Source organism: Triticum aestivum, chromosome 5A, assembly GCF_018294505.1.
Source record: "Triticum aestivum cultivar Chinese Spring chromosome 5A, IWGSC CS RefSeq v2.1, whole genome shotgun sequence".
In the NCBI taxonomy this organism is placed as follows: domain Eukaryota; kingdom Viridiplantae; phylum Streptophyta; class Magnoliopsida; order Poales; family Poaceae; genus Triticum; species Triticum aestivum.
Window position 1 is genome coordinate 291,079,071 of NC_057806.1, and position 13,091 is coordinate 291,092,161.

Sequence of the window (13,091 nt, forward strand, 5' to 3'; positions counted from 1 at the left end):
CAAAATCACAAATATTGACATTTTTCACAAAATGCAAACAATTTTTTAACATTTCTTCAAAACTATGAACAAAATATTAAAAAGTGATTTTTTTTACTTTTTGAACACTTATTGAAAATTGTGAACAAATTTGGAAATTTTAAATATTTTTTGAAAGCACGAATAACAATTTTAAACTTCAAACATTTTTTTTAAGTCTGGATTTCTTTTTGGCAATTTTCTAACATTTTTCTAAAAAAGCATTAACAAATTTTGAAAGCCCAAACAATTATTGAAGTTCTTCTTAAATTTATAAATTTAGGAAAACACAAAAAAAGGCCAAGAAGCAAAAACATAAAAAAGAGAAATAAAAAACAAAGCAAACGGAAAACTAGTAAAAAAACAACAGCAAAAAAAACAGTTCAATAACCTTCTAGGAGGCTCCCAAAACCGGTAGAAACCCGCATAGAATAAAGTCCTAGGCTCTGCTGCTAAGTGGGCCAGCGAACCACGTCGCTCCTCTCGCTCGTTCCTGTGTGTTTGGTCGACTGTTGACGCAATGAGCGTCAAATATGGATTTTCATCGTTTTGGCCCCCTGTTAGTTGCCAACGACTTGGCGTCAAAGTAGATGTAGAGAGCTGTGGTGGGCTGGAGGAGGAATCCACCCCACGCTCAGTGAACGCCAATAATTTTGGCATGGTAAGCGACGGCTGTGATCCAAACACCCCCCTTCGTCTTAATTTGCAGCCGGACAGTGTCGCATCAAGGCTCTCTCTTCCAGTACCAGGCAGCCAGCCCAGGTCGTGTCAATTCACAAAGCCAACAGGCGATTTTGGTGCATGCATGGCAAAAAGAAATGCACGTGCGAGTTTCACAAAAAAAAAGTGCACGTGCGCGTATACAGCTGTTGACGAGGTCAAAACTCGTGCATGGACCAGGGAGCTCAGTTGTGTTGTGCCGTGCATGCAGCCTCAGCCCACTGCCCACGGTCAAAATGCTCAAGTAGACGACGCAACAGTAAGTCAGTAAGCAACGTAGAACGTATGGATCCCATGGTTCCACGGTGGGCGATCACTCGATGGATCTGATGGATGCATGCCACTGCTAATCCCGTGCCGCCGGTGTGTGGCGGCAAGAGCATCTACGACGAGATAACTTGACGTGCCAATGCTTGCCTGGGGTGTCTATCGGGGATAGAGACGAGCGAGCGATGGAGTGTTGACTTGTGGCGATAGAACGTGCCGGCATCGACGGGAATGGGATAATGATGGGAGGCACCAAGGACCACCGGCAGCGCCGCGGGCGAGGAAAGGAAATTTGTTTCGTTTCGTGCCACGGACTAGCAACTTCCATTTTCTTTTTCATAAAAAGTTTGGATCTATTCGTCAGATATCATGGCAGTATGAAGAACATAACAAGTAATACAAGTTAAATTATTTTTCGTAGATCACCTAAAGACGACTACAAACGCTGAAACAAGCCAAAACCATGTTGTCGTGGTATGTGTTTTTGTTGCCTTGCAACAATAATTGGTGCTCTGTGCCGAGGTTGCTTCCCGCGTCTTAATCTTGGATGGTCTTTTTTGCTGTCGTTCCTGTTGTTGCGCATGCTCAAGACCATCTCATGGTTGTCGTTGTGTTATGATGAGCTTCGTGGTCTTGGTGTCGTCTTGGTTTATCTTTATTCAAAGATGATGCAAGATGCCTTCCCAACTTGCTAATCGTTCTGAATTCTCGTGGGCGATGTTTCCACTCAAGGTTCGTGCCTATGCCACTCGTTGTTTGTGGATGCTCCTGTGTTGCGTCTGAGATTTAGTATGCACACCGGAGCGGTGCGTTAAGTTGCGGCAAAGTTTTGTTATCGTGATCCCTTGACGACACACAACATATACTTTGTGCCTTGTGGTGTTGCTCCCTCTATATACTAGCTAGGTGTGACTTGGCTTGGGTATCCACCTTTTCTCATCTCCCTTTACCCTTGTTACTTGTATGGTTTTCAGCTCGGTTTTCCTCATAAACGGATTACCTTGTTTAGGTTTTCGATTTGCTTTTCCTTGTACAGTAGATCAACCTCTTGACATTATGCTCACTTTGAGTGATAATATATTCAGGTGGAGAATGTCTCCCCCTGGTGACCGTTAAAAAATATCCATGCTGTCATCATCGCTCCTTCCTCACTGGAGCCGAGAAAACCTTGTTGTAGTAGACAGTCGGGAAGTCATTGTGCTAAGGCCCAAAAGAACAACACACCAGAACAAAAACAATTGCCGCTGAAGAGGAGTGTAGATCGAAAGGATCCAACCAGTAGACACACGAACAAATATCGGATCCAAGAAGATCCACCGAAGACAAACACCGATTGAATCCCGCGAGATCCTCCGGAAACACCTCTCCACATGCTCTCCGATGATGCTAGACGCATCGTCGGGACGGGGGCTAGGGAGAAGAACCTTATTCCACCTTCAGAGAGCCGCCTTCGCCTCGTCTTCTCGAGTAGGAAAAAAAATTCTAAACAAACTAAAAAACAACCTAAAAACGAAACAGGAGCCCTCCCACTAGCAAGGGCCAAGATCCACCACGCCTCCATGGCCCTAAGGCCACAGGAGACGAGACAGGTTGGTGGCGGCCCGATGGGAGTCGCTCGCGGGAGGAGGAGGTAGTAATTGTCTAACTAAGGTATGTTTGGTTCATTGGATATCCCTTGGTGGGATAGGGATAGACATATTTTCCAGGAAGCCACATTTTGAGAATGAAGGATGTGATGAGTGGAGTGGAGATAACCCGATTTAACGAATATTCGGGCGAACCTTTGTCGCTGATAGCCGCAAAAAATCTCGCAAATAATAGCACCACCCGTGCATGAGACCCCTTCCTGTAAAGCAACATTTTTCGCTTCCCGCTAAAACCAAAACCTACCTCATGTGCACCTGTCCAAGAGAAGCAGCATCGACAACGGCTGGATCAGAGCGTTGGCATGGCTGGCAAAGGAGTCAGTGCTTGAGGTACAACTGATCCTCCTCCTCTCCCTCTCCCCCCTTCCGCGGCCTTATTTCTCCCTCCCTTGCCCTACTCTGGTCATGGAGGCGTTGCAGAGGCGGTGGCATGGAAATCGGCGCCGCTGATGAGAGGACCATGCGCGTGATGTGTTACACCATTCAAATGGTCTATGTGTACCATAACTCCATAAGGTAAAGAGAGCTAACAACATCTTATCAATGCCACTATCGAATATAGCTAAGTAACCTACTTGTTTCTCATATGCTAAGGAAACTTTGTCTGGTTGATGTCGTATATGGAGCCAAGCCAAGGTTCTTGCCCCCTTTTCGTGGAGTGAGATACCATTTGAATGAGTGGGGGAACAATCTGCAACACCCACGATGCGGCTATATCTCCCACGTGTCGGAGCACGACTTAGAGGCATAACCGCATAGTAGGCATGTCGCAAGAGGGGCAATCTTTACACATCCCATGTACTGAATAAGAAAGGAAATAAAGAGTTGGCTTACAATCGCCACTTCACACAATACATAAATATAACATTACATCATCCAAATACAATCAAGTTCCGACTACGGAACCAAATAAAGAAAAAACAACCCCTAATGCAAACGATCCCTGATCGCCCCGACTGGGCTCCATTACTGATCAACTGGAAACGAAACACACAACGAACACGATCTTCATCGAGCTCCTCCTTGAGCTTGGTTGCGTCACCTGCACGGACATCATCGGCACCTGCAACTGGTTTTGGAAGTAGACTGTGAGTCACGGGGACTCAGCAATCTCACACCCTCGCGATCAAGACTATTTAAGCTTATGGGTAGGAAAAGGGGTAGTGAGGTGGAGCTGCAGCAAGCACTAGCATATATGGTGGCTAACTTACGGAAATGAGAGCGAGAAGAGAAGCAAAGCAACGGTCGTGAAACTATAATGATCAAGAAGTGATCCTGAAACTACTTGCGTTCAAGCATAACCCCAAAACCGTGTTCACTTCCCGAACTCCGCCGGGAAGAGACCATCACGGCTACACACGCGGTTGATGCATTTTAATTAAGTTAAGTGTCAAGTTCTCTACAACCGGATATTAACAAATTCCCATCTACCCATAACCGCGGGCACGGCTTTCGAAAGTTTAAAACCCTGCAGGGGTGTCCCGACTTAGCCCATCACAAGCTCTCACGGTCAACGAAGGATATTCCTTCTCCCAGGAAGACCCGATCAAACTCGGAATCCCGGTTCCAAGACATTTCGACAATGGTAAAACAAGACCATCAAGACCGCCCGATGCGCCGACATCCCGATAGGAGTTGCACATATCTCGTTCTCAGGGCAACACCGGATGAGACATCCTACGAGTAAAACCAAACCTCAAGTTTCCCCGAGGTGGCCCCGCAGTCTACTCGGTTCGGACCAACACTTGGACAAGCACTGGCCCGAGGGGCTTAAAATAAAGATGACCCTCAGAAGAGCGACTCCCAAGGGAAAGTAGGAGGTGGTGAGGCAAAAGGTAAAACCAAGGTTGGGCCTTGCTGGAGGAGTTTTACTCAAAGCGAACTGTCAAGGGGTCCCCATAACACCCAACCTGTAAGGAACACAAAAATCAAGGAACATAACACCGGTATGACGGAAACTAGGGCGACAAGAGTGGAACAAAACACCAGGCATAAGGCCGAGCCTTCCACCCTTTCCCGAGTATATAGATGCATTAATTGAAATAAGAGATATTGTGATATCCCAACAATAATCCATGTTCCAACATGGAACAAACTTCATCTTCACCTGCAACTAGCAACGCTATAAGAGGGGCTGAGCAAAAGTGGTAACATAGCCAAACAACGGTTTGCTAGAAAAGGTGGGTTAGAGGTTTGACATGGCAATATGGGAGGCATGATTGTGACGCCCTCAATTCAATCGTACACTAATCATACACGCAAATGTGTACGATCAAGATTAAGGACTCACGGGAAGATATCACAACACAACTCTAGACACAAATCAAAATAATACAAGCTTTATATTACAAGCCAGGGGCCTCGAGGGCTTCAATACATAAGCTCGAATACACAAGAGTCAGCGGAAGCAACAATATCTGAGTACAGACATAAGTTAAACAAGTTTTGCCTTAAGAAGGCTAGCACAAAAGAAACATTGATCGAAAAGGCAAGGCCTCCTGCCTGGGAGCCTCCTAACTACTCCAAGTCGTCAGCGGCCGTCACGTAGTAGTTGACACCCTCGGGGTAGAAGTATTCATCAGTGGTGTCGTCTGGCTCCTGGGATCCGTCATCTGGTCGCAACAAACGGGTATGGGGGAAAAGAGGTAGCAAAGCAGCCGTGAGTACTCATCCAAAGTACTCGCAAGACTTACATCAGATCTAAACTAAGTATGCATCTGTATCGAAGGAAAAAGGGGTTGTATCTGTGGACTAAACTGCAGAATGCCAGAAGAGAAGGGGAAAGTCTAGCCTATCGAAGACTAGCATCTTCAAGCATCTTGCAGCATCAGGAGAGATAAGAGTAGCATAAAGTAAAGTGGTAGAGTTATCAACCTCGGCCAGAGATCCTTTCTCGACTCCCTGCGAGAAAGCATCCCAGAGCCATACTATCCAGTTATCATCTCATATCCAAGTCTCATCTCCATGTCTCAGTTCTAGTTGTATCGATCGGGATACAACTCCAAGTGTCCATTACCGTAGGACAGGCTATCGATAGATGTTTTCTTCCCTGCAGGGGTGCACCAACTTACCCACCACGCTCGATTAACTCCGGCCGGACACACTTTCCCGGGTCATGCTCGGCCTCGGCCAAACAATACGCCGCAACCCGACCTAGGCTTAATAGAGAGGCTAGCACGCCAGACTAAACCTATGCCCCCAGGGTTCATGGGCCATCTCCCCGGGAACCCCTGCACGTTGCGTACGCGGCCGGTGAGCAGACCTAGCAACCTCCTTCAACAAGGCAGGAGCTTACGTAGTCCAACCCGGCGCGCGCCGCTCAGTCGCTGACGTCTATTAAGCTTCGGCTGATGTATACGACGCACAACGCCCATACTATGCCCACGTGATGGTTAGTGCTATCAGGCCAGAGGCCCCTTGGATCAAATATCCAAATCGTAGTGGATTAGGAGCACGCGGTAACGAGCAGAGACTCATGATCGATGTGACCCCGTCGCCCCGTCTCGAGGACTTGCGGCAAGGGCTAGGAATGCCCGGCCACGCCTCGTAATTATCTTGCGGGCACCTTCCAGGTCAACCCGTCTCCACATCACTCGCAAGTAAGCTCGCGCGGGTACCCCTCAGGGCCGACCCGTCTTCAGTAACATGGTTCAGTGTAAAGTCATAGTAACCATAGTAACGGTGTGTATAACACCAAGGGGAAAACCCGAGGAATCACCCCCGGTGAATTCCACTCGATGTAATCATCAAGGTGAACGTAAGAAGATCCACCCTCGAGGTTCACACTTGAGGGGTTGCACGACAGAGTCGTATCGGAAGTGGTTAAGGCGGAATCACCCTCGATGACCACGATCGAATAGCTACACTACAGGGTTAACATCAGAAGTGCTGTAGAGGTCTCACCCTTGGCACTCGATAGTAACCCAGTAGTGTCGAGCAACTAAGGGGAAGTGATGTGCGGTGCCGGGGCCTGGTCTTCGATCCCGTTAATCGGGTCTTCAATGATGAAGCAAGGGCAACAAGGTCAAGGTGGGGGTCACTGATGGATCACTAACCAACCTATACTAAGCAGTTTAGGATAAGCAGGTAAGGTACAACAGCAGATACAAAAACAGGCTATGCATCAGAATAGGAGCAAACAATAATAGTAGCAAAATCTAATGCAAGCATGAGAGAATGGAATGGGCGATATCGGGATGATAAAAAGGGGGGCTTGCTTGCCTGGTTGCTCTGGCAAGGAGGGGTCGTCGTTGACGTAGTCGTACTCAGAGCCATCAGCGTCGGTCTTGAGGTCTACCAGAGAAGAAGAGGGGGAAGAAACAGTAAATACAGAGCACACAAGGCATCTCAAACATAACATGACAACAAGCGGTGCTAAGGGGTGCCCTAACGCTGTAAGAGGTCATAATGGCGAAGGGGGTAAACATCCGGGAAAATATCCCCGGTGTTTCATGTTTTCGGACAAATGAATCGGAGGGGGAAAGTTGCATGTTCGCTATGCTAGGAATGTGTGGCGGACGAACGGGCTGCGTATCCGGATTCATCTCGTCGTTCTGAGCAACTTTCATGTACAAAGTTTTTCCAACCGAGCTACTGTTATTTTTCTATGAATTATTAAAGTTTTAGTGATATTCTGAAATTATTATTATTAATTCAAAAATAATGAGTAAATGTTAGGTGCACCCAGATCTGGGTACACATAAGTGTACCAGAGGATGACATGTGGGTCCAGGGGGGTCCCAGTTTGACCAGTCAATGTTGACTGGTCAACAGGGGGTGGGGCCCTCTGTCATGCACACATTAACAAATAAAATAGGATAACTAAGTAATTAGTTTAATTAAACTCATTTAATTAAGTTAATTAATTATATTTTATTTTTATTTTTATATTTTTTGAAAGCTCCTCTTTTTTTAAGGGGGCGGGCCCCATCTGCCATAGGCCCAAGTGGCCTTAGCAGGCGCTGGGTGAAACGGGAGCGGGCGTGGGCGCCCGTGCCCGAAGGACCACGACAGAGGGGTGGGGGACGCGCCAGGGCGCCGGCGCTATAGATGGCCGCGGGGATCATCGGAGGGCACGGTGGCGCGGTCACGCAAGCAGGCGGACGGCGACAGGGGTGAGCTGCGCGGCAGCGGTGGTGGCCAGTAGAGGCGGGGGAGGGCTGCGCTCGCGGCGGCCTAGCGACGGTGGGGCTGCAGGCAGGGGCAGCACGGCGCAGCAGCTGCGGCCAATCTGAGCTGCAAGGGGTGAGGGCGGGGCCGAAGCAGCAGCGGCTGGGAGCAGCGTGCGGCACTAGCCGCTGGGCAGAGCGGAGCAGCCGGGTGAGGGTGGCGACGGGCAGTGGCGCAGGCGGGCGAAACCAGCGGCGGGGTCAACGGCGCCAGCGGCGAGTGCGCGGGGAGGCCAGCAGCGCATGCAAAGCGCGAGCAACACGTAGGTTTGGTGAGTCAGGGCGCAACAGGGGCGGGTGAGCAAGGCGAGGAGCGGAGCTCCGGCCATGGCGGCCAACGGCAGCATTAGACGGGCGCGGTCGGTAGTGGGCGCGGCCCGGGGCTCGCGGCGCAGGCATGGAGTACGGGAGCGGTCGAGGCGCTCGGGTGGAGGGCGCGGGTTGCGGGCCTGGGCGCGACCACCGGTGGGCACCGGGCGCGATGGTGGAGGCGGCAAACAACGATGGAAAAAAGGGGGAGAAGGGGGGAACGGATGGGGCTCACCGAGAGGAGGGTCGGGGACACTGTCGGGGAGGCCAGGCGGCACCGGAGCAGCTGATCCGTGACGAGGCAGCAGTGACCGAAGGAGGAAGACGGGATCAATCCCGGTGAGGAAGCGACAGATGCTGTCGGCGATCCTCGAGGAAGACGGTGGCTCATGGGCTTCCGAGTTCATGCGGGTCCTCGTAGATGAAGAGGACGACGGTGGCGGTCCTCCTGGGCGCCTTGGCTGGCTGTTCAGAGGCTGGTGGCTACGGCGAGGCGACAGCGGCGGCAACGCCCGGTGGAGGGGCGGAGGAGATGAGGGGAGAGGGGAGAGCAAGTGGGATGGGGTAGTGGGAGGGGAGGCGTCCCCGAGGTGACAGGGTGGCGCCCTTATCCCTCCCCGGCGTTGTAGCAGCCAGGGGCGGCGAGCAGGTTCGGCGGGAGCGTGCGGTCGGGTGTGCTCGGTCGGGTGAACAGAAGAGGAAGAGGACGGGGGGTTTGGGAGGTTGGGCTGGACTGTTTTGCTTGATGGGCCAGGGGGTCCAGTAGTTTAGGTCCTCTTTTTCCTCTTTCTCTTTTCTCTTTAATTTGTTAAATAAACAGAGTGAGAAAGGAAGTTAATTGGGCATCCAAATATCTTGCATAAATTATGGAACTGGGCCCATAAAATCCAAGACATCTTTATGCAGTTCCACAAAAAGTTTTAGAGGCTAGGGGATGTCAATTACATTTTTCACAATCAAATGGCATTCCAAAATGCTGAAATTGCAATGAAATAATTTCTAATGTCCATCTTAGCTCAATGGTGATGTTGTTTTCCTTAACAATTAAATGTTATGGAATTTTGGCTAAATGATGAACAATTTTCCAACAACTTTTGAGCAACTTCAAATTTCACTTGAATTTGAATTGACTGGAATTTCAAATGGGATATTGAACAAATGTGATTAAGCACTGTTTGGAAAAATGATTAGCTTAATCACAGAGGTTTACTGTAGCATGACACTGGGGGTGTTACAATGATATAGCAAGTGGTAGGTATCGCGGCATAGCAAAAGAGCGAGCAACTAGCAACCAAAGATAGAAGTGATTTCGAGGGTATGGTCATCTTGCCTGAGATCCTGCAAGGAAGAAGAATGAGTCCATGAAGGAGACAAACGAACGTAGTCGAACGGATCCTCGCAAACACAACGTTATCGGAATCAACCCGAAGAAGCACACCGGAAAGAAGCAAACAACATAGTAAACAACCACCACATAAACATGGCATGATGCACAACCAAGTATGATGCTTGTCCGGTTTAAAAAGGCATGGCATGGCAAAGTGCACAAACAACACTACAAGTTAAGTGGAGCTCAATATGCAACGAGTTGCATATTGACGGAACACCACATGGCTTATTTAGTTCTCTCCCGTTTATGTACTCAACAATATTAAATGTTGGTTAGCATGGCAATAGGTGAAGCAAAAGAAAACTACCTATCTAGGCAAGTTTAAATGAGGCCGGAACAACAAACAACAAGTCCGGAAACTCCTCATGAGCATATATTAGATTTGGTACTGTTCTGCCCTATACACAATTTTAGAGTTGTTAAACATGCAAGATGATGCCACCATGTTAAACTAGGCATTTTTCGACCCCATTTACATATAAAGTTTGTTAGGTTTGGAGCTACGGTTATTTAGTTATGAATTAAAGCATTTTAGCAAGTTATTTAAGCAAATTAATGCAAACGGCAGTTTAAACATTTTTAACATGGATGAAAGTGTGATATTATTAAACTAGACAAAATTCTAGACATTTTACATATAAAGTTTGTTTTAATCCGATGCACGGTTTATGAGTTATGAAATGCATGATGTATGAGGGCTTCACTGTAAAACTGTAATCTCTGGAAAAATGATTAAATTTGTCCAGGAAAAAAACACTACATGGGCCGAATCTTGTTGGCCCAACGGGAAGAGGGGATCTGGAGAGGCTGCGCACATCGGGCCTTGGCCGAGCTGGTGGAGAGGGGAGGCCTGCGCAGCTGGGCTTCGGGATCTGACTGGAGAGGCCTGGGCCGCGACGAGGCACAAGGCGAGGCTGGCCTAGGCACTCGATCGGGAAACACCAGCAGCTGGTCATCGCGCAGGCGAACTGAGCGAACAGAGGAAGACACGTTCTCCTCCCTGTTCGAGTGAAGCAAAGGTGAGACTTGCTGACCCACGGCGGCGCAGCGGCAGGGTCAGCGGCATGGAGACGTGGAGCTCGGGGAGGATCCAGGCGGCGGCGGCTTGCAACCAGGGCAGAGGAGAGGGGAGCAGGACTCGGCGCTGGCGTTTCCCGGCGACGAACTGGAGGAGGGTGCCTGGGTTCGCGCGGGTCAAAAGAGGAGGCGCTCGGCTGGGTCACTCCGGCGCGAGGCAGAGCTCTTGGAGCAGACGGATCCATGGCGACGAGGCTCGGGCGGCCGGTGCCTTGACTCCGGTGACGCGGGGCTGAAGAAGAGCTCGGGTGTGAGGGCGCCAGGTGAGGGGCTCGGTCAGGTTCGCCATGGGCTCCTGCGGGAGGGAGAACGAGAAGTAATAGAGAGATCTGAGGCACGGGAAGAAGAAGAAAGGAAGAGAAAGGGCATGGGCGCGAGGGAGGAGGAAGGACCTCGATCTAGTCGGGATTGGGCTCTGGCTGGCTGCGGGTTCGTCCGGTGTTGACAACGAGCTGGAGCGGTGGTTGGTTCGATTGGATGGAGGAGGAGACCGAGGAGAAGGGGATCGGGGAGGATCCCGATGTGATTTCAGTGTGGCGGCGGCAAGGAGGAAGGATGGGACATCTCTCCTAGTTCTTAGAGTTGCCCCATTATATACGCTGGTGGATTAGGTTAGGGGCTAATGGATCCCTCCTATCGTAAATGGACGATCAAGAATAAAAGTTTAGAGGAGTCCAAATAAGAAAACAGTGATATTTTGTAGATGTTTGGGGATGTTCCGGACCCAACGGTGACGACTATCCGGGTCGGGTTCGGAACAGTTTCGGACACACATGCGAGGGGGTTTGTGCACTGAGCAAAGAGGGGTTTTCGGACCGTGCGATCACATCGGACGGCTCCGGACGCGCAGAGGGATAGGCCTGGACCTAGGTGGACTGTGGAGAGCGGGTTGGACTGAGAGAAGATGGGAGAGATGCAGCACGACACAGTTTCCGGAGACCGAAAACGTCCGACGAAAAGACCGGCTATACTGCCGCTATAGTTATTCGTTGGGGCATCAAACAGACTCCGAACGCGATGAAATTTGTGAGGCGATCTACCTACACTAAAATAAGACCGCACGCCAACTTTCAACCCATTCCGAGAACATCTTCCGGCCACTTATAAAATAATATCTCGGACATGCCGCGGGCGCGTGCGAGTGTGGTTGGACTCAGAACGGACAACAGACGGAACTGGGGAAACCCGGACGGATGCAAGTTTCAAAAACATGATGATGCAATGCACATGATGACATGATGGAATGCAACATGCAAGCAAATGACATGGCAATGCCGGCGAATAACTGGAAGACATCTGGCGCATCGGACTCGGGGCGTCACAACACTCCACCACTACGAGAGGATCTCGTCCCGAGATCTAGGATGGCACCGGGGAAAACGGAAGAGGAAGATAAGAGGTAAAACTAAGTTGCTTCTTTGACAAAAGAGTGAAACCAATGAACCTTGAGATGTTGACAACTTGAAAGAAAGAAAGCACACAACAGAGTTGAACAAATTTGAGAGCACTCCGGTAGAAAAGAGAAACAAGGAACATTACTAGAACCTTGTAGGTTGAAAGTCATAAGAAAAAGGGTTGCAATGGACAAGAAGTACATGCAAGCACTCTGGACGAAACGAGATGTACAAAGAATGATAAGGATCAATTATGACAACACTCCGGTTGGAAATGGAGGGCAGTAATATGAACTTGGCAAAATGAAAGCACTTGGATGAGAGTCCGTTAGAAAAGGAATGATAGACACAACACTCCGGTTAAAACAAGATAGAGACCGAGAAAGAATGATATAACTTGGGCAGCACTCCGACTGAGGATGGAGGTAAAACTTGATAAGATGAGAGAGCTCGAATGAAAACACGACACTCCGATTGAATGGATAAGCAAAAGGAAAGAACATGATCTTGGCAAAATGAGATGATGTGACGAAGAGAGCAACATCACAATGCCTCCGGAACAAATGAATGGAAAACTAGATGGTTGGAACGAAAAGAACAGAGAAGAAGAATGGCAACTCTCGCAATTAAAATTGAAAGAGCATGCTTATGAAGAAAGGTTGAATGGAGTTGTTGGAAAACCAACAGCGGAAAGAGTAAGCTTGTAGTGGGCTTATGGAAAACTTCTCAAAACTATGAGGTGAAATTCTGCCACTCACGGAAAAAATTGATTGAGAGCTAGAAAAGATATAAAGCTTTTCCACCGAGGTGATAAGAGAACTTGGATCATAGGTAATCATCACAAAGAGCAACATGCCCAATGGAAGGCTTTGGGTGAAATATAACCCAAGATAACTCCAAGGAATAGAGTGATGGGTTGAAAAGGTGTCCTGAATGAACTGAAAAATGATGGATTTAAGATATGTCATTCCGAACAACTCGTGAATCATGAAACACCAAGCAATTGTCAAAATGACGTAACACCACCTCAAAAGATAAGGTAGAACGAATTGCACTTCGGAATGCAAGATGAAGAAAACTTGAAGTGTAGCTTGGCGGATCA

The 13,091-nt window shown here is 48.9% G+C and overlaps 1 protein-coding gene across 1 annotated transcript; it reads right to left on the reverse strand.

Annotated features, from left to right (window-relative positions):
• Positions 1–5,006: 5,006 nt before the first annotated feature.
• Positions 5,007–8,795, reverse strand: LOC123106819 (uncharacterized). The gene is made up of 3 exons (XM_044528862.1): positions 8,364–8,795; positions 6,873–6,944; positions 5,007–5,263 (listed from the first exon to the last, which is right to left on the reverse strand). The coding sequence occupies exons 1-3, from the start codon at positions 8,533–8,535 to the stop codon at positions 5,169–5,171; spliced, it is 339 nt and encodes a 112-aa protein (XP_044384797.1). The 5' UTR covers positions 8,536–8,795; the 3' UTR covers positions 5,007–5,168.
• Between the last annotated feature and the right edge of the window lie 4,296 nt (positions 8,796–13,091).

Excerpts from the sequence above, each read along its gene's own strand:
- LOC123106819 (XM_044528862.1), bottom strand. The coding sequence starts at position 8,535 with ATGAACTCGGAAGCCCATGAGCCACCGTCTTCCTCGAGGATCGCCGAC. Across the intron at positions 6,945-8,363 it reads TGTCCCCGACCCTCCTCTCG|ACCTCAAGACCGACGCTGAT; the intron begins GTGAGCCCCATC and ends CTTCTCTGGTAG. Across the intron at positions 5,264-6,872 it reads CTCCTTGCCAGAGCAACCAG|ATGACGGATCCCAGGAGCCA; the intron begins GCAAGCAAGCCC and ends TGTTGCGACCAG.